The sequence below is a fragment of the Moschus berezovskii genome, chromosome 15 (assembly GCF_049115385.1).
Source record: "Moschus berezovskii isolate FMDL1 chromosome 15, NW_MosBer_1.0, whole genome shotgun sequence".
Taxonomy (NCBI): domain Eukaryota; kingdom Metazoa; phylum Chordata; class Mammalia; order Artiodactyla; family Moschidae; genus Moschus; species Moschus berezovskii.
In genome coordinates, this window is record NC_142474.1 from 7,797,696 (window position 1) to 7,819,387 (window position 21,692).

Here is a 21,692-nt window from a genome sequence, read left to right on the forward strand (position 1 = left end):
CAGGCCCGGGTCCTGACTGCCCTGTATCCTGTGCTGCCCGGCCTGACTTCAGTGTAGGGTAACCAGCTTGTCCGGGTTTGCCTGAGACTGTCCATCTCCAGCCAGCTGATGGTGGGTCACCCCACCTCTGTGGCCTTCGATGCTGGTCCGGGCCTGTTGACTGAGAGTCTGTTTCATTCAGCCCCTCCCTGGCCGCCTCGCCATTGACAGCATCAGGGAAATTTAACACCCATAAAAACACACTACTGGGCTGGTCCTCCCCAGGAAGCGCCCGGCCTTCAGCTGGGGCCCTTTCCCTCTCTGGAGGAGGCAATTCCCTGTAATTGGTGTGTCATTTCCTGGATCTGGAGAAGGGCGTGGGGCGGGGCCCCGCTGTGACTCAGGTGCCGGATGTGGGTGGGGGCGGGGGTGCCTGGATGGATGGACACTGGGGAGGAGTGTTGGGGGAAGGGAGATGGCCGTGGAGTGCCACTCTCCACCGGCCTGTTTTGTGATGCCGACCAGGTGTGATGCCACCTGTGAGGGTTGGGAGGTGGGATGTGCTTCGATACTGTGCATCATTGCAAGTGACACGGTCACAATTTTCCATCTTCCTCCTGGTTCCTGGAGCACCTCAACCCCCACATCCTGCGTGATCTGGAGCAAAAGGAGTGTGTGCTGTTGAAGACGAAGACCCTGAATTAGGAAGTCTTCGGGCAACAGAGCTGAGGCAAGCCTCTCCCTGGGGTGAGGCCCAATCCGTGGGCCTTGGAGTTCTGCTGCCTGGGTTTGAATCCCAGCCTGGCCACTTGCATGCTCTTGGGCCGGTGACTTAGAGGGAAGGACACGAGAGGCATTTTGAACAGGGCTTGGTGCATTGTGTGCAATACAAGTGCATCTTAGCTGTTAATACCTGCGGCTGCGTTATCTGGAAGGAAGGCGTCCCTTGTGTCAAGGGACATCTAGGAAGGGCTGAGTGGGATTATTTCTGGCCTTTCACAAGACACAGGTTCGGGGCGGATGGCGTCACATGCCTGGCTCCTAATACCCAGGAGACTTGCCATATTATTAAGATTTCAGTGAAATGTCACAGGAGGGGAAATTCTCCTGCTTCCTGCTCCGTGCCAAGCTGTTTTCCTGGCCTTTTCGTCTCTGCTCTGCTCTCTTGCCCATGTTAACTCCTTCAGAACCAGACCGACTTTGGGGGAGTGTGCGTGGGCCAGCCCCGTAGCATCCCAGTTCCCGCTACTTTGCCAGGAAAGTCTCTCGGATCAAGGGTGAACCATTTCCCTGGTGATGTGGTGCACAGTGGCTACGTGTCATCATCGTTCCAAATTTATACATAAATGCATTTAGAAATATGTCCCTGTCAGAATTGAATCATCAAAAAGGGAAAAAAAAAAACCCAAAAACCTTTGACTCAGCTTTCTGGAAAAGGTCCTCAAGGCAGCTTTGTTACCATGACTACAGCAAGGTTCCCACCCACCATTCTGTCACCAGCAGAGGCCTAGCCTCCACCGGAGTGGGCAGACTGTTGGTCAGAATGCTGCCGGCCTGCTGTCTCGTATCTCAGAAGGATGTTGAATCCAACTGGCATTTCTCAGTTTTTCTCCCTGAGAGGCTTCAGTGAGAGCCTCTGCTGTTGACAGATGTGTCTGTTGTTTGGAGTCTATTAAATTTCTTGTATCCCCTTGGATACAGCCACTGAACTCGCCTTAACTCTGGAGTGAGTTGCTGTATGTGTAACCGGGAGCAGAATTGGGGATTGTCTTCTGTTTTGCTCGGGCGAGAAGGTTGAGGATCCTCTTGGGTGTGGGCAGCTTTGGATCAGACCCCCTCCTGTCACTGAGTGAGGCCCTCCTGCCCTTTCGTTTCCTGGTGGCCTTGGGGAGACCTGTCTCCTCCACTCTCAGTGGCTTACGAGTATATTCATTTCTTGTGAATCCCGTCCCCCTCCACCCCCCGTCCTGCTCTTTCATGTGGAATTAAAGAATTTCAAAATTAAAAGACTTTAGGATCCTCTGGTCCTGTAGCTTTTTGATCTTTAGAGTTGATTCACCTTTAAAAAGGTGAAGTAGTCAGGCCCCCTTTCTCAGGAAATTGCATCCACGTATAGAATTGTGGCAGGTGGCTCATGGGGCCTTGAGGCACTTTCATGGACTCCAGGTAAGAACTGGTCTGGTTCGGTCCCTTTCCTTACCTTTCCTCCCATTTTACAGGTGTGTCCCCGAGGCCCTGAGAAGTAAGGAAAGTTGTTTAGCTGTTTCAATTCTTTCTCATTGCCTCCTTCTTGGCTTCTGTTTCCTGGGGTTCTGAACCAACCCTCTAGATGGCGAAGAGGACGGAAAGGAGATTCCTGAGACTGAAGAACTCAGACTCTGTCTCCCAAACACACGTGCGAGAGCATTTCAAACTAGTGGGCACCCGAATCCTCCAGAAGCCTGTTTAAACCCCAGATTGCTGGGCCCTGCTCCAGTTTCTGATTCTGTAGATCTGACATGGAGCCTGAGAACATGCATTTCCGGCAAATTCATAGGTGATGCTGCAGCTAGTGTGGGGACAACACTTGGATGGGGAACCATCGTCCTAGGAGATCTCAGCCACAGGTGGATGATGTAGATGGCCCTGGGAGGAGCTGGAGCCATTTCTGGCCCCAGAGGTTGACCAGGTGTGGGCTGGGCTGTGGGTTTCACCCACTGTGCCTGATACTCCAGCTTTGAGGTGCTCCAGGAGGCTGGTACCACTCCTGGGAGGGTTCAGAAAGTATGTGGGGGTGCTTTAGGTTGTCACAGTGTTTGGGACCATTAAAGGCAGCGGGTGTGAGGGGGTTGGGGTTGTCCTTGCCATGAGGAGGGGCCATCCTTTCCAAAATCCACTAGTACTCCATTGAGATTCATTGATACATTGAACTTGACTCTTGAAGAACACGTGTTGAATCTGCCTTGATCCACTTACACGTGGATTTTTTTTTTCAATACATAGAACACTTGTCTTTTCATTTTGGGCTTCCCAGGTGGCTCAATGATAAAGAATCAGCCTGCCAATGCAGGTGACACAGGTTCAATCCCTGGGTCAGGAAGATCCCCTGGAGCAGGAAATGGCCACCCACTCCAGTTTTCTTGCCTGGGAAATCCAATGGACAGAGGAGCCTGGCGGTCTGCAGTCCATGGGGGTCACAAAGAGTCGGACACAACTGAGTGAGCACGCACGCATTTTCATGTTACCAATTTTTAAGTGCGGGGAAAAGTTTGTGTTCGAATCACAGAAATCCAGGGCTTGAGTCCTGATTCTGTCCAGATTGCTTCAGCTTTCTGTGTTTTGGTGAATCCTTTATCAATTCCTTTGTTTTTGAGGCAGAGATAGCAGTATGTGGATTTTCAACTGTGTAGTGGTTGAAGGCTCAGACCCTCTGTTGTTCAGGGGTCAGTGGTTATTTATTTTTTCCCCAAACATTTTCCTGGCTTTCCACTGGCCTGACTTTGCTCATGTGCTCTCCTCTTTCAAACTTTGTACACTAACGAAACAATACATACAGAATCAAAACCTTGGCCCAGTAGCTTTCAGTTTTTGCCTGGCCCAGGTACCGTTTCTTCTGGGACACATCTCCTTTGAGCCCCCAAAACGGTTTTGTTAAACACCTGTCCTGTGATACATAAATGGAGTTATTTGGATTTATTAGATTCACATAGAACAGATTTCAAGCTCTTTCCTGGGGTCTGTAGGCCCACACGGATCAACCCTAAGTTTGTACATCTGGTCACATTTTTTATCCTGAGTCAGGCCTCTGTCATTTGCTCGTTAGGCTTTGGTTTGCACCTACTGCTTCTTTTAAAAATGTGACACTGTACCTTCTAAATACTTCCTTTTTATTTTTCCTTATTTTCATAAAGTAGTTCAGGAACATGGGAAAGTACAGTAGGATACACATCCACTGTGTAAAAATCCACTCCTTGCAGATTCTCCTCCCCTGAGGCAACGTCCGGTCCCCATTAAGAACTTATACTTCTGTGTTCAACTAGGAGTATTTTAGGCTTATGTAAATATGAATATATATGAAAACATCTTTTTCAAAAAGAAAAAAACCAAACAAAACAGAGGGGGAAAAAAACCCCCAAAAACCAAGCTAACCCAAACCAACCCATCTTTTTTGGGCTGTGTCTTTTGGTCTATTATTGGTGCTAGACATGCGTTGCTTTTTTGTATATGGTGTTAGAGAATGTTCTAATTTTATTCTTCTACATGTAGCTGTGCAGTTTTCCCAGTGCCGCTTATTGAAGAGACTGTCTTTTCTCCATTGTATGTTCTTGCCTCCTTTGTATGTTCTTGCCTCCTTTGTCATAGATCGACCATAAGTGTGTGGGTTTATTTCTGGGCTCTTTGTCTTGTTCCATTGATCTATCTGTCTTGTTTTTATGCCAGTACCAAAGTGTTGTGATGAGTGTAGCTTTGTAAATAATATAATCTGAAGTCAGAGAGTGTGATTCCTCCAGCTCCGTTCTTTCTCAAGATTGTTGTGGCTATTCAGGGTCTTTGTGTTCCTATACAGATTTTAAAATTGTTACTTTTTTAGTTCTGTGGAGAACGTCATTGGTATTTTCATGCTCTTTAACCTGACCCAGAAGCTTGGAGATCACCACACGTCCGTTTGTCTCAAGGTGCCTTGTTCTTCTTCATGGCCACATCCCACTATACGTTCAGGCCAACTCCCGGTTTGCGGACACGGAAGTCCTTTCTAGTCTGAGCTATGGCACCAAGTGCTGCAGTTGAATCGTCTTGCATATGCTTTGCTGCCCTGTGACCAGGCCTGTAGAATGTTTCTAGGAGGAGATTGTTAGGTCAGAGACACTGTGGAGCGCGTGTGCGTTTGCACGTACGATGGTGATGCGGGGTGAGGATCCCTGTGGGAATGAGAGGAGGTTCTCTCTGGGGAAACTTGCCAGTCCTCGCTACATCTCTTTAGTGCACTTCCCTGCTGACTAGCTGCTGTGGGCCTCTGAGCCCTCCCTTTGGGCTCTGCAGGCCGCTGTTTTGGTGTCTGTGGGGCCCCGACTCTGAGGTCTCTTCCCCCTCATGGTGCCCGTACTTAGCACTGAATTTCCTCTCGGGGCTGCTCTCCGTGCAGCACTGCGAACATTGTTCAGGATTTTCCCGCAGCCTGCCTGGTAAGCGGAGAGAACTCCCTGGTGTGGATTGGATTTTGCAAAAGTGGTCCATTGTCTGAAGCGTGTTGGACAGTGCTCCAGCTCTTGGACCCTGGTGATCTGCCCCAGCAGCTCTGGCCACCACCCCAGACACAGGCTGGTAACACAGCAGAGCCCGCATGCTGGGACTTGCCCGAGAGTTAACCCTGGAGCTGGGGAACGTCATCAGGCCATCTTCGCAGATAGTCATCTTTCTGAACTCTGTATCCCATTCTGCCACCTGTGCTCTTGGCACAGTCCTGTGTTCTGGTCCCTGGAGTTTTCATTCCTCAAGCATAGCAGGGGCTCCAGGCCGTTCCCTTATGGCCTCCGTCAGCTAGCGGGAGAGCCATCAGGCATGGAACGGATTCAGATCTTTGCAGGTGAAGATGGGATGGTTGTGTAAATGCTTGTGTTTCAATGAGGTACGGGGAGAATAAAAATAGAAACGGATTGGCGAGGGTGGCGTTGGTATTTTTCAGATGAGATGCCGGTGAGAATGCAGCTTTCTGTTGATCTCTCTTGGAGGATAGTCACAAACACGTTGTCTACTGGTGATTGGGTCATGGGAACTCTGGTGGGTGGGGTATATTTTTTTTTACATAGTTATACTTTGTTAATCTGACAAACATGAATAAATGTCTTCTACCACGAGTTATGTTTGCCTTCATTTTCTTAAAAGTATGTGGCCTTCTTTTCTTGGTCTGTCTCTTATGGTTTCCTGCTTTTGCCATCAGTCTTGGGTGTGTGACTCAGATGGTAAAGCGTCTGCCTGCAGTGTGGGAGACCTGGGTTCGATCCCTGGGTCGGGAAGATACCCTGGAGAAGGAAATGGCAACCCACTCCACTACTCTTGTCTGGAAAATTCCATGGACAGAGGAGCCTGGTGGGCTGTAGTCCATGGGGTTGCAGAGAGTCAGACACGACTGAGCGACTTCACTTTCTTTCTTTCTTTTCTTGGGTGTGTGACAGCTCACGGCTGCTGGTTCATGACCTGGTCAACAGGGACACAGTAGGGAAGGCTGGTAGTGGTTCTTGTTCAGTGTCTAAGTCGTGTCCGGCTGTTTGTGACCCCATGGACTGCAGCACGTCCGGCTTCCTTGTCCTTCACTGTCTCCCAAATTCATGTCCATTGAGTTGGTGATGCTGTCTAACCATCTCCTCCTCTGCCGCCCCTTCTCCTTTTGCCTTCAGTCTTTCCCAGCATCAGGGTCTTTTCCAATGAGTCGGCTCTTTGCATCCGTTGGCCAAAGTATTGGAGCTTCAGTATCAGTCCTTCCAATAACTATTCAGGTTTGATTTCCTTTAGGATTGACTGGTTTGATCTCCTTGCAGTCCAAGAAACTCTCAAGAGTCTTCTCCAGTGCCACAGTTCGAAAGCGTCAGTTCTTTGGTGTTCAGCCTTCTTTATGGTCCAGCTCTCACAGCCGTACATGACTACTGGAAAACCATAACTTTGACTAGACGGACCTTTATCAACAAAGGGAAGGGTGTGGATTTTGGCAAAATAGAGGGCATATTCCCTTCTAAAAAGTGCCTGGCAAGTGTTCAGCTCTATCTGGTTGTGTGAGGCCCTGCAAGCTCTGATTTTTTTTTTTAATAGAAGTCCCCAATCTAGGGTATCATGTGAAGTTTCCCAATTTTTGTATTTTGTCCATAAATTACAAATTTCACAGAAATGTTATGTATGCAAAAGAAAGACCGTCTTACCTCTTTGAGACATGCAATGAAGACAGTGGGGTAAGTATATTCCAGGAGGATCAATAAGATGGCATTAAGTTTGGGGACAAAATGAGTGTGTCCTCCACACCCCGCTTCCTGCGGGGCCTAGTCCTGACTGTGTTAAAATATGTGATCCTGTGTGTCTCTTTCAGATCCTGGCTCCACAGAGAGAACAGCCCAGAAAAGAAAGTTCCCCAGCCCTCCTCATTCCTCCAATGGCCACTCGCCACAGGACACATCCACAAGTCCCATTAAAAAGAAAAAGAAACCCGGCTTACTGAACAATAACAATAAGGAGCAGGTAAGAGGCCACCGGGAATGGTGTCCACACTCGTGGCGGGGTGGGGAGAGGGTGCGGACAAGGGCTGTTGTTTTTCTAACTGCCCGTGTGCTTGGCATTTAGGAAGCTGCCTTGCTCCGGCTGTGATTTGCATAGGACAGAAAGGGGAACTCAAAAAGGGCTTGGGGAGAAATTCCCAGTGGCTTTTCAGATCTCTGTGGGGACAGGGCAGTGACCCAGATAAGATAGAGATACCATGCTCTAGGATTTGGGGATTTTCCTTGGATTTCTTTTTTTCTTATGTTGGCACTGTTTGCCCTCGTCCCTCCTAGGCTGGGCTGGTAGGACAGTTTGGAGTTTTGCCTGGAGGGGCTGGTATGGCTGAGGCCTGTGCTCCCTTCTGGTGTCAATTTTCTCATCTGTAAAAGAATGGGTTTAGGACTGTGGTGAGAGATAGCCTCTCTCCCAACCCACTGCCCACCATGACTTGGGTAATTAGTCCCCATCTCTTCTCAGAGTGCCCAGTCCCTGGCAGATCCCATCTTCGATGCAAACAACAATTCACCATCTTATATCTTCTCTCAGGGACCTTCTAGCTCTAAAATTCTGTGCTGCAAACTAGCTACTCTTCTGACTTAAAAAGATGAGAGGTGCTTTCATGGTCCATGAGGTTGAGTCTCCTAAAATGGAGCAAGCAGGATGCCTGGTTTCCTGATACCATTTCGGAGGGGATTCCTCAGAATGTATTCATGCATTTGTGCAGATTATGGATGTGGAAGTGGGCCCTGGGGATTTGAGGTCAAATAAAATAAGATTGTTGCTTTCACGGGAAGGAACCGAGTAACAGTTAAATGCCCAGGACTCTGAGAAGGGGGCCCTTTCTGTGCACGAATCTATGTTCTCTCTCCGAATTACACAGTGAAATGCCAGCGCTGCTGCTGCCCTGTGGCTGTGGGCAGGTTAACCTCTTTGTGCTTCATTTTCTCATTTTCTGAAATGAGAATAATGATCTTTACTGCTACCAAACTCGCAGGGCTGTTGTGAAGAGGAATTGAGCTAAATGACATAAATAATAAAAGTTAAGCGAGAGTCTCCACTAAGTGAAATAATCACACAGACTCTGTGAAATAATTAAATAGCTTTGGAAATGTTCCAGCTCTATGCTGTTCTATGTGATAGCCACAAGCCACGTGTGGCCACAGCACTTGTAAAAGTGGCAGCTGTGCCTGAGCAACTGAATTTTTAATTGAATTTAAATTTACATGGCCACCTCTGGTTTATAGCTGCCATGTTGGTCAGCCCAGGTTTAATGAGTTGGAACTCCCATTACAGGAGAAACTGATAGCTTCTAAGTAAATTTTTGCAATTTGAAAAGATCATTTCAATGATCTTTTCAATGATCTTGATCATTTCAAGATCTTAATCAAGGTTATTTCAATGATCTTGACCATTTGAAAAGATCATTTCAAATTGCAGTTTGAAAGATCATATAATAACAGTGTTGAAAAAGTGAGTGAAAGTGAAAGTCACGTCCAACTCTTTGCAATCCCCTGGACTGTACAGTCCATGGAATTCTCCAGGCTGGAATCCTGGAGTGGATATAGCCTTTCCCTTCTCCAGGAGATCTTCCCAACCCAGGGATCGAACCCAGGTCTCCCGCGTTGCGGGCGGATTCTTTACCAGCTGAGCCACCAGGGAAGCCCAAGAATACTGAAGTGGGTAGCCTGTCCCTTCTACAGGGGATCTTCCCAACCCAGGAATCGAACCCTGGTCTTCTGCATTGCAGGTGGATTCTTTATCAACTGAGCTGTGGTGGCTCAGTAATAGTGTTGGTGAGACTAATACCAAAAGCAGAACTTAGTGTGCCTATCCTTTCATAAACCTTTTTTTGTGTGAATGTTTATAATGATGCTGTGAGGAAGGGTATAGTTGTCTCTGTTTTACTGGCAGAGAGGTTAAGTCACTTCCCCAAGGCCTTATAGCAAGAAGCTTAGGTCTGCCTGGCTGGCTTGAAGCTGCTGTCCCCACCCCACCTCCCGCCCCCATCACCATTAGCCATCCCATAGCTGTTGGGCTTGAAGACTAAGAAACACGAAGGCTATAAATAATCCTCAAATCTTAATTTAAGGCAAGCCCTCTTTTACCAGTTACCAGTAAAGTCATGAAGCAGATACTGTCGTCTCTGGGGAGAGAGTCTCCTAGTGGGTCTCTGTGTGTGCGCTCAGTGACTTCCTCCTGTCCTTTAAGAGTTGGCTCACATTAAAAAACCAAAAAACAAAACAAAAAAATTGGCTCACATCTCTCTTCCTAGAATCTGACCCATGTAGGCAATTCACAGATTTTCTTCTCCCTCTTCCTCATCCACGGGTCCTCTTAACACTTAAACCTCATGACCACAATGGTGTATTTGTAAATCTGTGGCCAGAAAGTGGCCAGTGGCTGCTGTCACCCCAGAGTTTGACGCAGGGGGAGCTCATGAATACAGAACGCACTGTGCGTGTGGAGCAGAGCAGCGGGGGTGACCAGACACAGGGCGTGACTATGCTTCTTCCATAGTGATGAGAGAGTTTACAGAGCCACGTCTCTGGAGGAGAAGGGGTCCAGACGTGTAGTCCAGACTCCTTCCTGCCGCACTGCATCTGGGAAACCCACTGGGTGACCTTGCCAGTTGCTTTCCATCCTTGTAAAACAGGGGCTTGAACTGGGAACGAACATTCAAAGGTTGATGGTAGGTTTTTGTTTTTCACATCTAAAACTCCCTGGGGCTGAAAGGCCAGGAGTTGGCAACAGAGAAATAGCCTGAACTGTAAAGAAAAGAAATTCCTGACCCTTGACCCCATAATTCATTCTAGTTTATAGTGTTTGCATAAACTATGCAAACCTCCCCTCGAGGCAGCTTCCCTTGAGCACAGTCTGTTTTCCTAAGGGTAACTTAAATCCTTAAAAAAAATTCTTCTAGACTTTTTTTTCCTTCTCTTTCCCTTTTCTTTCTTCTTTTGGATTACAGAATTGAAAAAATGTTATGGAATTAAATGCAAAATGTATGTCTCCATATGCTAGGTTTTACCAATGTAATTTCTGTTAGTCATCAACATTGGATGATCAGGAGATGTCAGATATCAACTTATATTTTATAGTTCCTATAAAAGCTCAGAGAAGTCCAGCAATAGCTGGACACTGAACCTGTGTGCTCCAGCTTTCTGCACTCCCCACCCCTCCCTATAGTGATGTCCCTTGCCAGCTTTGCTCATTCCTTCTGCCTTTGGCTCTCTCTGGGCATTCATACTCTTTTGATTTTTGGTATGTATCAAAATTCTTCACCCCCTCTTGTTTTTCTTCACTCTGAAATTTCTCTGTGTTCCAGTGTTCTAAAAAGAAAACCATTCTGGCATAATAACGCTCCCCCCAACTCTCATATTTTCCCGTTTTTGGTAGAGATGGTTTATTATGAAGTAGAGTTACAGGTTTTAAGTTTCCACCCATTTTTCATGTATTGGGGAGTTCTATGAGTTTTAAGAAGAACTTTAGAACACACTTTACTTTTAGGGGAAGTGTTCTAAGGTTTGTATTTAACTTTTTTCAACCTTTTCGTCCACTGATTTTACTTCTTTTTTTTAAATAACTTTTTTTGGAAAAGCACTTACTGATTGTCTTTTCCGGCGGCGGTGAGTCCTCATTCCTGCACGCGGCCTTCCCCAGTTGTGGGAACAGGGGCTATTCTTTGTTGTGGTATGAGCGCTTCTCAATGCGGTGGCACCGGCTCTAGGCTTGAGGGCCTCAGTAGTTTCAGCTTGCAGGCTTAGTTGCTCCGAGGCATGTGGGATCTTCCTGGACCAGGGATCAGATGCATGAATTCTACATTGAGAGGTGGGGATTCTTAACCACTGGACCACCAGGATTTCACCACCTGAAATGGACCACCACCGTCTTGTTTCACCTCTTAACAAAGGTTAGAAAGTATGTAGGTACTTTTTTCTTGGAACTGGGGGTGGGGGACATCCTAGAGCCTGGAAGGATGCTTCTGGTTTTGTGTGGAGGAGGGTCAGATTGCTGAATGACCTCTGGTAGATGGGGCGAGAAATACCTTTTCTCAAGTGACATTGGACCTTTTTTGAGAAATACCAGTCTATCTGTAGTTCTTAGGATATATTTTTGAGTTTGAATCCTTTGGGGAGGTTCTCTCTCCCTTCTTCCTTTCTTTACTTCTTTTCTTTCTTATTCAAGTATTGAGCAATAATCTGCTAACAGATTTGTGCATAATGGCCTTAGGTGTACCTTTGATCAGATAGGCAGAGAAATGACAGGGTCCCTGTTGCCTCCTCTGAGTTCAGGGCTATACATATTCATAAGAAGGCGAGCTGGGACTTATTTTGTTGGGCCCATGCATTGTCTTGGGCTTCCCTGGTGGCTCAGACTGTAAAGGATTCGCCTGCAGTGTGGGAGATCTGGGTTTGATCCCTGGGTTGGGAACATGCTCTGGAAGGGGGCGTGGCAACCCACTCCAGTATTCTTGCCTGGAGAATCCCCGTGGACAGAGGGGCCTGCGGTCCACGGGGTCGCGAAGAGTGGGGCACGACTAAGCACAGCACACAGTACATGCATTGTCTTGAAAGCAGAAGTTCCTTGCTGGGTGGGAGCAGTATATTAACAGCCAAGACAGATCAGGGGACAGTCAGTAGGACTGCCGATCACTGGAGCCCGGGGGCCTTGAAGATGGATGCTCTGCCCTCCTGCTGTTTTTCTCCAGCACCATCCTCGCCCTCCAGGGCTGAGCAGTTTTTCTTTATTTTGCAGCCCTTGTGTATTTTTATCAAACGCAGGAAAACACAGGCTGGAATGAGGACAGTTTTCCTTCCTCTGTGTTTCCTGTGTGGTCCCGGAAGGAATTTGAGTCTTTGGTCCTCCCGCCGGTTCCCCAGACATGTTCTTTGGTTTGCACAGACCAGGTGTGGCCCAGCGCCTACTTCTGTGAATGAAGGTTCCAGGCACAAAGCCGCGTCCACTTAGTGACACCTCGTTTGTGGTCACTTCTGCTCTCCTGTGACAAGAGTGTTGCAGTAGAGACCATACAGCCTGCAAAGCCTCAGCTGTTCCCCTCCTGTCTTTATAGAACCCTTTTGTGGAGAAGGTTTGCTGGCTCCTGGTATAGGCTGGGGTGTTCCATGGGGTGATCTGGCTGGGGTGTTCCAAGGGGTGATCCAGAAGCCGATGAGCAAGCCTGTCTATTTCTCATCAAGCTGACCTGTGGAAGGAGCAGGGACATGAGAAACGTGTGCACTCGGAGCCTGCAATTAGCCCCATAACAGCGCGTGTTGCAACCTGCTTGCCTGACTCTGAGAACACACCTTGTGCACGTGGGGGAGGAAATGAAAAATCCTAACTCATTCGACCTGAAATGATTTAAATGCTGCATATTTATCAGATGATTTTTATGGTGCAGAAAACACTTACAAGCAGCAGATAAGGCCGGTATCTGATTGGCAAGGTGATTCTCAGCCAGCTAGTTCTCATCAAGGATGAAACCTCCTAAAAAAGGGGCAGCCTGGTCCACCCTCCTCTTGGTCCTCCCGGGAACGCCCACCCCTGGCCAGGTGGGGGTAGGGCTAGGGACGTGGAGGAGGGGAACTTAACTTCTCAAGGGGCAGTACCCTGGCTTCTGTTAGATGGAAAGGACTTGGGTTGCCCGGTCAAGAGATGATGAGCTGTCACATTCTGATTCTTCTCGTTTCATTGAGGTTTTCATGCTTCTTCCTGTTCTATTATTAACTTACTGAAAGGAAGCTGGGCCCTCAAATACGCCTTCCTGCTATCTTGCAGAAAGCCGCAGTGCATCCTGGAGGACCCCACTCAGGTTAGAAATAGTTCTGCTTGCTTGATAGGTCCAGTTTATCTCTGGGGGGGTTCCTCCATCTCCCCCTCCCCCAACCCCTCCACTTTCACACCCTCCCCCGTAGAAATTCAAGCAACCATTTTCCTAGGCAGAGAGCAGACCTCTGCCTGGGTGACTCTCAACTGAGGGCAGTTTTGCGCCCCACCCGGGGACCTTGGGCAGTGCTTGGAGACATTTTTGTTTGTTCCAGTTTGGTGCATGGCCGGCGGGGGTGCCCCCGAACGATGCCACAAATCCTCCAGTGCGCAGGAGCAGGTCCCCACAACCAGGGTTGTCTAGCCCAAGGTGTCATCTGAGTTGAGGACCCCTTACTCTAGATGTCGTTATTTTTTCCTGCCCCCTCTATTATGTTTCTAGTTGTCTTCCTAAATTTCAGGGTTTTTTTCAGCTCTACTTTTTTGCATTAGCAGAAGTTATTAAACTTTTTACTGGTGTACTGTTGATTTATAATGTGTTGCTGCTGCTGCTAAGTCACTTCAGTCGTGTCCGACTCTCTGTGACCCCATTGACGGCAGCCCACCAGGCTCCCCCGTCCCTGGGATTCTCCAGGCAAGAACACTGGAGTGGGTTGCCATTTCCTTCTCCAATGTGTGAAAGTGAAAAGGGAAAGTGAAGTCGCTCAGTCATGTCTGACTCGTAGCGACCCCATGGACTGCAGCCTACCAGGCTCCTCTGTCCATGGGATTTTCCAGGCAAGAGTACTGGAGTAGCTTGCCATTGCCTTCTCCGTTATAATGTGTTAGTTTCAGGCATATAGCAAAGAGAAACAGACACATAACGTATATCCAGTCTTTCTTAGATTCTTTTCCCGTATAGTTCATTACAGAGTATTCAGTAGAGTTCCATGCGCTATACAGTCGGTCCTCATTAGTATTCTGTTTTATATATTGTTGTTTAGTCACTCAGTCACATCCAACCCTTCTGTGACCCCGTTTACTGTAGCCCACCAGGCTCCTCTGTCCATGGAATTTCCCAGGCAAGAATACTGGAGTGTGTTGCCATTTCCTTCTCCAGGGGATCTTCCTGAACCAGAAAGATCCAAACCTGAGTCTCCTGCATTGAAGGTGGATTCTTTATCGCTGAGCCGCTGGGGAAGCCCAGCTATTTTATGTATAGTAATGTGTATATGTCAATCCTAATCTTCCACTTCATCCCGCCCCCCCTCCCCTGCTCCATAAGTTTGTTTGGCAGAGGTTATTTTGAATTACAGAGAATGTTCTCTGAGGGGGTCACTGAATCATCAGAATCTCTTGTGCATCCAGCTTCATCTTCTGTGGGGCATAGGGATGAGAGAAAGTGCTAGGCCGCCCGGGTGGGAGTCCTTGCTTCTGGACTCGAGGGCTCAGGTAAGTCTTTGAAGCTTAGTTTTCTCATCCGTCTACTAGGACTAGCGGTGTCTCCCCTGAGTGCTTCTCTGGGTGCCAGTGAGGACAGGATGAAGACGGTGTGTGTGGCAGCGCACTGAGAAACGCAGCGTGGAAAGAATTGCATGACGACGATGTTATTCGCTGGAAACTAAGCAGAGCGCTCTATTTCAACGTTGAACTGAAACCAGGCTCAGCAATTACACAATTGCCCTTATTAGTCTTAGCTCTTTCCTTAGTAGAAATGAGTTGCGAGGCTTAGAAGGATTGATTAATGAAGATCTGCCAAGCAGGCATCTCTGAAACTCTTTATCAAGGAAGGTGGAAATACCAGGCATTTGGGAGACATTAAAACCTCATAATAAAAACCAGGAGCAAGATGGATGCCTGCAATTGTGGTCACTCGCTCCCATTATCCGGGGGTCCTAGCTGGTAAAATAAGGAGAAAACTAAAGTGATACAAGAATATTAGACATGGGCAGACAAAACTAATGTTACTTAGATATGATAAAAGTTTTTAATCAGTAAACTATCAGAACTGTGCATTTATAAGTGGTATTAAAAATCTAATAGTGCTTCTATGTACCAACAATAACTGTTTAGAAACTGTAACGGGAAAATAACCCATTCGCAGCAGCAACGAAAAGTATGCAGCCCCTGACCAATATATGAGATCTTTATGGAAAAAGCTGTAAAGTTTTACTGAAGGACAGGGAAAAGCTTGTTAACAAGGAGGTTTTTTAGAGGTGGGCCCTGTGCTTGTAGCTGCCCTGTTGTCCACAGAATCAAGCCTAAAGTGGGTTGAGTAGCTTTCCCGAGGTCACGTGGGACGTCCCCAGGTCATTGTCAACACTTACCCCTGGACTTTCTCATGCTTCCTAAACGAGATTTCTTACTGGTCTCCAACAGGCATTTTCTGAATGAGTTTCTTCGGAGGGATTGTTTTCAGAGAGTAGCTTTGCTGGATTTTGTAATGTATCATTTAGTTCAGTTCAGTCACTCAGTCGTGTCTGACTCTTTTGGACCCCGTGGACTGTGGCACACTAGGCTTCCCTGTCCATCACCAACTCCCAGCGCCTGCTCAAAGTCACGTTCATTGAGTTGGTGATGCCATCCAACCATCTCATCCTCTGTCATCCCCTTCTCCTCCTGCCCTCGATCTCTCCCAGCATCAGGGTCTTTTCCAATGCATCATTAGGGAAGCATTTCTCTTGCTATTTTGGCATAGAGAGGGGTCTGGCTGCCATGAATTGGCACTCCCCACTCTTATCTTTCTGCCCTTGTTTGTCTTCAGTAAGAAATGTGGCTTCTCTGCAAATACCAGGGCCTCCTGTGTTTGAGAAGCATGGTTTTAGGAAAGTCTCTTGTTGGCTATAATTCTTTGTGCATTGGGGATAGCCTTCAAAAAATGAATGCTCATTTTTGGTGACTCATTTCCAAACGGATCTATTCTCCCATGACCCATTGTTGAAAGACTCCCAGGGCAAATTGCCATACTTGCTTGGCTTTTTACATTTAGACTTCCATATGTTGGACTTCTAAGTGTATTAGCAATGTTTGTCATGGTGGCGCTGTGTTAATTGCATTCGTTGTATGGTTCCTTTTAATTCCAACCGCAATCGCATGGAGTTAGATGTTATCAACCCCATTTTACAGATGAGAAAATTGACGCTGGGGAGATTAAGAGACTTGCCCTGGTCCTGCAGCTGGTCGAGCTAAATTTGAACCCAGGCATGCCTTGGTTTTAGCCATTGTGCTCTCCTGCTAGGCTGCCTGTTAACTCCCAGACACCCGCTTTTCAAGTCATGGCCTTTTCAAAATACAAGATTGAAAAAATAGATCTTAATACCTAATGACTTGCAAATTCTATATTAATATAAAGTAGAGTAACTCCAGATAGCTTTTTAATGAATGTGTGTAATGCTCTGATTTTATTTTATTGTTATTGTTGTATTTGTTCAAATTCCTTTTGAGAATGCACATTTGTTTTGAAACCAAACCTGTCTTTCTTGCCTACATTTCAGTCAGAACTAAGACATGGTCCGTTTTACTATATGAAGCAGCCACTCACCACAGACCCTGTTGATGTTGTACCGCAGGACGGACGAAATGATTTCTACTGCTGGGTTTGTCACCGGGAAGGCCAAGTCCTTTGCTGTGAGCTCTGTCCCCGGGTTTATCACGCTAAGTGTCTGAGACTGACATCGGAACCAGAGGGGGACTGGTTTTGTCCTGAATGTGAGGTTAGTTCCTGATGAATGAATGCATTGTCTGCCTCGTTTACTCTCCTTTCTGTTTCTTCCTTTGATATCGAATTTTTCAAATAATCCAAACACAAGGAAAAGAGAAGTTTTTTGCCTTCCCTCTGCTCAGTCCTGATCATCCCCCTTTTTGGGGACCACTCCAGCTCTTGGAAAGACAATCGCAGAATATTGATTTTGATTCTTCGTGGGTTTTTGGATTGCTCTGAAATCTTCAGCCTTCTCGGATTCTTCTGTCATGAGCATTCCAGAAGTTACAAACTTCTGCCAGTTCATATGTTTTGGAAAGATCCCGAGCTCTTTTCTTCCTTCTTGGATGTTGTTTCCTGCTGCATCATTGAATCCTTGGCAGTAGCCGAGCTGGAAGACTAATGTTGGTTGTATGTTCCACGTGGTGGCTGTCTGATGCTCTTATTCAAGCCTCTTAAATGAAGAGGTCCAGGAAGTCCTCTTATGCTTTGAGAAAGACTTCAAGAAGGGAAGGAGCCATGGAGCCATGGGAAAAGGCAAAGGGTACGGAACCGCGTCAGAAGCACGCTGGCACAGTGAAGGGAACGTGTATATTTCATTTGTAGCAAAGCCTGAACACTCTTCATGAAAAATGATTTCCACTCTTCTGAAGTGTCTTCTAGTCTTTGGAATATCCATCTATAATGCTTTTTCCAAATGCTGAAAATAAGAATTTTATCTAGAAAACAAAAACGAAGTGAAACAACAGCAGCAGCAACCAAAAAGAATGTCATCTGCAGAGTTATTTAATATGGAATGTCACCTGAATTCAGAGGTACCTTGGTATTAGATCTCAAATGAGGATGCTTTCTCTGTAGGAAATGGAAAGTTCTCAGATGTTGATCACGGGGGGAAAAGGCAAGGACAGTGTCTGTAGTACCACTTTTGTGTACAGTAAAGGGAGAATCTATGGGAAGAAATTAGATGTCAGATCAATATGATGATGACATTTTAATGGTGTTATGCCCCTAGAATTGCAAAAGACGAACCCTGAGTCTCTCTGGGTCACTATAGACATAGACATTGTTCAGCAGTGGCCTCCTGTTCAGAGTCCAGCCTCATTCTCCTGCATTTAATTGTGGAAACTGGAGCCTTCATCTGTTTCCTTTGTCTTGACCATTCCTTCCCAATTGTTTAATAATTTCTCAGCGAAGATAGTGGCTCAGATAGGATACTTTTGCTGTAGAGAATAGAGCTTGATGAAAGGCAGCAGAAACCATGGGTTTATTATCGTGTGTAGGAAGAAGCCAGAGGCAGGGTGAGGACAGAGTTGGTTCAGAGCCAGAATCTTCACATTTTGTTGTTGAGGTGACGTGTCCCTGGCCATAAGATGGTGGCTGGAGGTTTTATCACGTGTGGCTAGACAACAGTCCTCCTGGGAGAAGTCTGTCTCCTTACATCCCTTTTTATCAATCAAAAGACATGCCCTTGGGCTCCTTGGTCAGGATTGGCTCACCAATCCCCAGGCAGGAAAGGCTTGAAAATGTCTGTCTGGCCCTTTTTCAGTCTGTATTGATGGACCTGGGCATTGCCAGCCAGGAGGACAGGGCTGGGGCTGGGAGAGAAGAGGTCAGCACTTGAGTGAGCAACTCAGGTGTTCACTATGGATAGTTACCTGGAAACGAACTGGAGTTCAAAGAGATGTGTGATCTGTGTCTAAGAGTTTGAATCCTGGGTTTCTTCCAGGAGTGAATGGTTGAGGTGGTCAACTGGGAAGACTAGCTGTTTCCGGTTCTGGTCGCTGAACAGTTAGATCCTTGCATCATTTCCTCTTCCAAGTGCCTCTTATGTTGCCCTTTTTTTCTTAACAACTAACCATGAAAGTTCCTTTTGGAGGATACAGAGATCTAAAGAATGGAAACAAAATCCAGATTAGTTGGAGAAACGTTGCTTTGCTCTCCCTACACAGATGAATGATTCAAGAGTGACATCATCCGAGTTGGCTCTTTTTGTTCTTGCTGCTACCTAAGGATTCCACAGCTCTGAGATCTGGTACCAGTTTTTATAGCAGAATCTGGTTTCAGAGATGTCTTTGATAGGAATTTCTCTTTTCTTGCCCATGAAGGTAGACATGTAAGATTGCTCCTTGAATAGTTTGCTGGAGTGTCCTGAGTGGGTTCATGTCAGTGGTGACGGAGAATGAAGTCATACTTATTAGTCACTTCCATGTGTTAGACTTCTTCTATAGGGAAGACTGTCCTGCTCCCTCCGTGATGTGATTGAATTAATGCCTTGTCAGTTTCGTGAAAGATAGCCCAGAATATTTAGAGGCCCAAGGAAAGTGGTTCATTCATTGTGTGAAGACACTACTCTGAAACCACCAGTGGCCTTTTATGTCCTGTTTTTGAAACCCAAGGTTACAAGAATGACGATTTTTCAGGTCCTTGCCCACCTCCCCTCTTTTCAGATTATATCGCCTCCATGAGCTAACCACACTTCTTAATCAGGTCATCAGTGGATTGGTGTGCTGCTTCGCTTTTATCCACAGATCCAGCCCCCAGGTCAAGTAGACTGGAGTCCTCATCAAGCGGAACGGCTGGTCTCGTTTAGATGGGGGTCATTTTTTATGTGCGGACTTGCTGGAAACTTAGGAAAGGGAGCTGAACACCGGGGACCGTAATACTCTTTCCTAACTGGGTGTGTGTGGTCTTGACTTGCAGAAGATCACGGTGGCAGAATGCATCGAGACGCAGAGTAAAGCCATGACGATGCTCACCATCGAGCAGCTGTCGTACCTGCTCAAGTTCGCCATTCAGAAAATGAAGCAGCCCGGGGTGAGAAGACACTGCCCCTTGTTACATGTGTTACTGAGAACGGTGATTTTTGCTCCTTGCAGTTGCCTTGGCTTTTCAGACCTGTGTGCTTCCTACTCTTTGGGTCTTGTGTGCCCAGATGCGAATCCCTGTAAATTTAATTGGACAGAGGCATTCAGTGAATTCTCAGAAGTGAACACTTTGGGTCCCCTAGGAGTTTAATCAGGAAATGGCATACATTAGGAAGCTGGTGGGGATTTAAAATTCTTAGTGGTTGCAAAGTGAAACCTCAGACCACACTAGATAAGGGGGAGTTGTAAAAATTCCATTTCAGTGAGAGAGCTGAGTGCAACCCAGTTTATTTGTAATCAGGGTCTAATGAGGGAGCCTTCGAGTAAAACTCAACCAGTGAGATTCCTGTAAAGGGTAAGGATTTGCTTAGTTTCTTGAAGTTTGAATTGGGATTTGATGTGCAGCCTTTGCCCTTAGGAAAATCTATGTGAAAGCACGCCTGCCGTGTTCAGCTGGCAAGCCGTGTACTTTAACGTGGTTTCTCTCAAAGAGTCCCAGTTACATCACAGCTGTCATTTTGTAGTTCTTTGCAACAGTTGTCAGAAAGATGGCAGTAACATACATTGTTTTTAAAAATAATACTTTATGACAAGATTATCAACGTTAGGACATTTTTCCTACAGAAAGTTGAGTTCTTTGGTAGATTTACACAAAGGCACCAGACGGGCTAGTGGTGACCCTTTATGAAACTCTTGAGACTTTGCTTTCTAAGTCAAAGTAATATATGGAAATAAAGAATCTGAATGCTTTTAGGAGCCAATGTGGTTTAATTTCTTTAAAAATGTAGAAACTTTACTTTTGAGATTATATTCTGAAATTTGATATCATGATGGAAAAAGCTCAGACATGCACATTGGGTGTTGCTAAATTGGGAACTCTTTCACAAAAACTCCATCAATGGAAGCAAAAGTATATAGCCTCATTAAAAATAAAACACCAAACTTTGACAAGAAGAATTGATTTATTTAGATTTGTCAACATTGTAGAATTATAAACCAAAAAGAAAAAGAAGGTGTTAATTTCTTACCTAAATTGTTTGTTACGAAATCAGGACATAAAGTTGCTGATTTTATGGAAGCATCTTTTAAACTGACAAAGCCAAACTTAATCTGGATGAGAAAGAGCTTGGATAACTGCAGATGGTAACCCACTCACATGCTTTGCTTGAGCACAGTTTGGTCTTTAATTAAATCTTACTGATAAGTGTGTGTGTGTGTGTGTCTGTGTAAATTGTACTTGTGTGTTCCTGGTCGCAGTTCCTTGACAAGGGATCAAACCTGGGCTCCTGCCGTTGAGAGCACTGAGTCCTAACCACTGGGAATTCCCTGTATGTTTTTTTATTATTAAATAAGTAGTGCCCATTGACAAACCAGGCTTCACATTTTGAACTGATTCAAATAGGGCTTTAAAAAGTGGACTAAGATATAAAACCTTTACTCCAGGGCCCCAACCGCCAGGCCACGGACTGGTATGCCTGTCAGATCAGCAGTGGCATTAGACTGGAAATAAAGTACACAGTGATTGTAATATGCTTGAATCATCCCAAAACCATTACCTCACTCCCATCCATGCAAAAATGGTCTACAAAACGTGTCCTTGGTGCCTAAAAGGTTGGGGACCACTGCTTTACATAGTCCCTGTGTTGAAAGTAATTTGGTTCATAAGAGGAGGAGCAAAATCGCACTAAGATTTCCACCCATGTGTAAAATATCTGTTGGCATTTAGGGGACCTTTTTGGCATGTCATCTCTGCTACTGCTGCTAAGTCTCTTCAGTCACGTCCGACTCTGTGCGACCCCATAGATGGCAGCCCACCAGGCTCCCCCGTCCCTGGGATTCTCCAGGCAAGAACACCGGAGTGGGTTGCCATTTCCTTCTCCAATGCATGAAAGTGAAAAGCGAAAGTGAAGTCACTCAGTTGTGTCTGACCCTCAGCAACCCCATGGACTGCAGCCTACCAGGCTCCTCCATCCATGGGATTTTCCAGGCAAGAGTACTGGAGTGGGGTGCCATTGCCTTCTCCGATGTCATCTCTAGGTGTAGCCAAATTTCACCCCTAGTCAGTTTTAATTATGGGCATTTGCAGTGTGCTACAGATAAGCCTCCTTCAGAGTTGAGGTCTAAAGTAACTGATAGCCCGTTGTTCTTGTCAATCTTAATTGAAGACGCAACTAAGGTCATGG

At 46.3% G+C, this 21,692-nt stretch overlaps 1 protein-coding gene across 20 annotated transcripts in view; it reads left to right on the top strand.

Annotated features, from left to right (window-relative positions):
- ZMYND8 (zinc finger MYND-type containing 8) overlaps positions 1 to 21,692 on the top strand; it is a 119,888-nt gene that overhangs the window by 31,379 nt on the left and 66,817 nt on the right. For 16 of the 20 annotated variants that reach the window (XM_055438395.2, XM_088843700.1, XM_088843696.1 and 13 more), the window contains 3 exons: positions 7,034 to 7,182; positions 16,440 to 16,658; positions 19,346 to 19,459. In XM_055438395.2, the coding sequence (XP_055294370.1) occupies positions 7,034 to 7,182; positions 16,440 to 16,658; positions 19,346 to 19,459 (482 nt within the window). The remainder of the gene's footprint in view (positions 1 to 7,033; positions 7,183 to 16,439; positions 16,659 to 19,345; positions 19,460 to 21,692) is intronic. The other 4 variants (XM_055438430.2, XM_055438452.2, XM_055438475.2 and 1 more) reach the window with 1 other exon arrangement.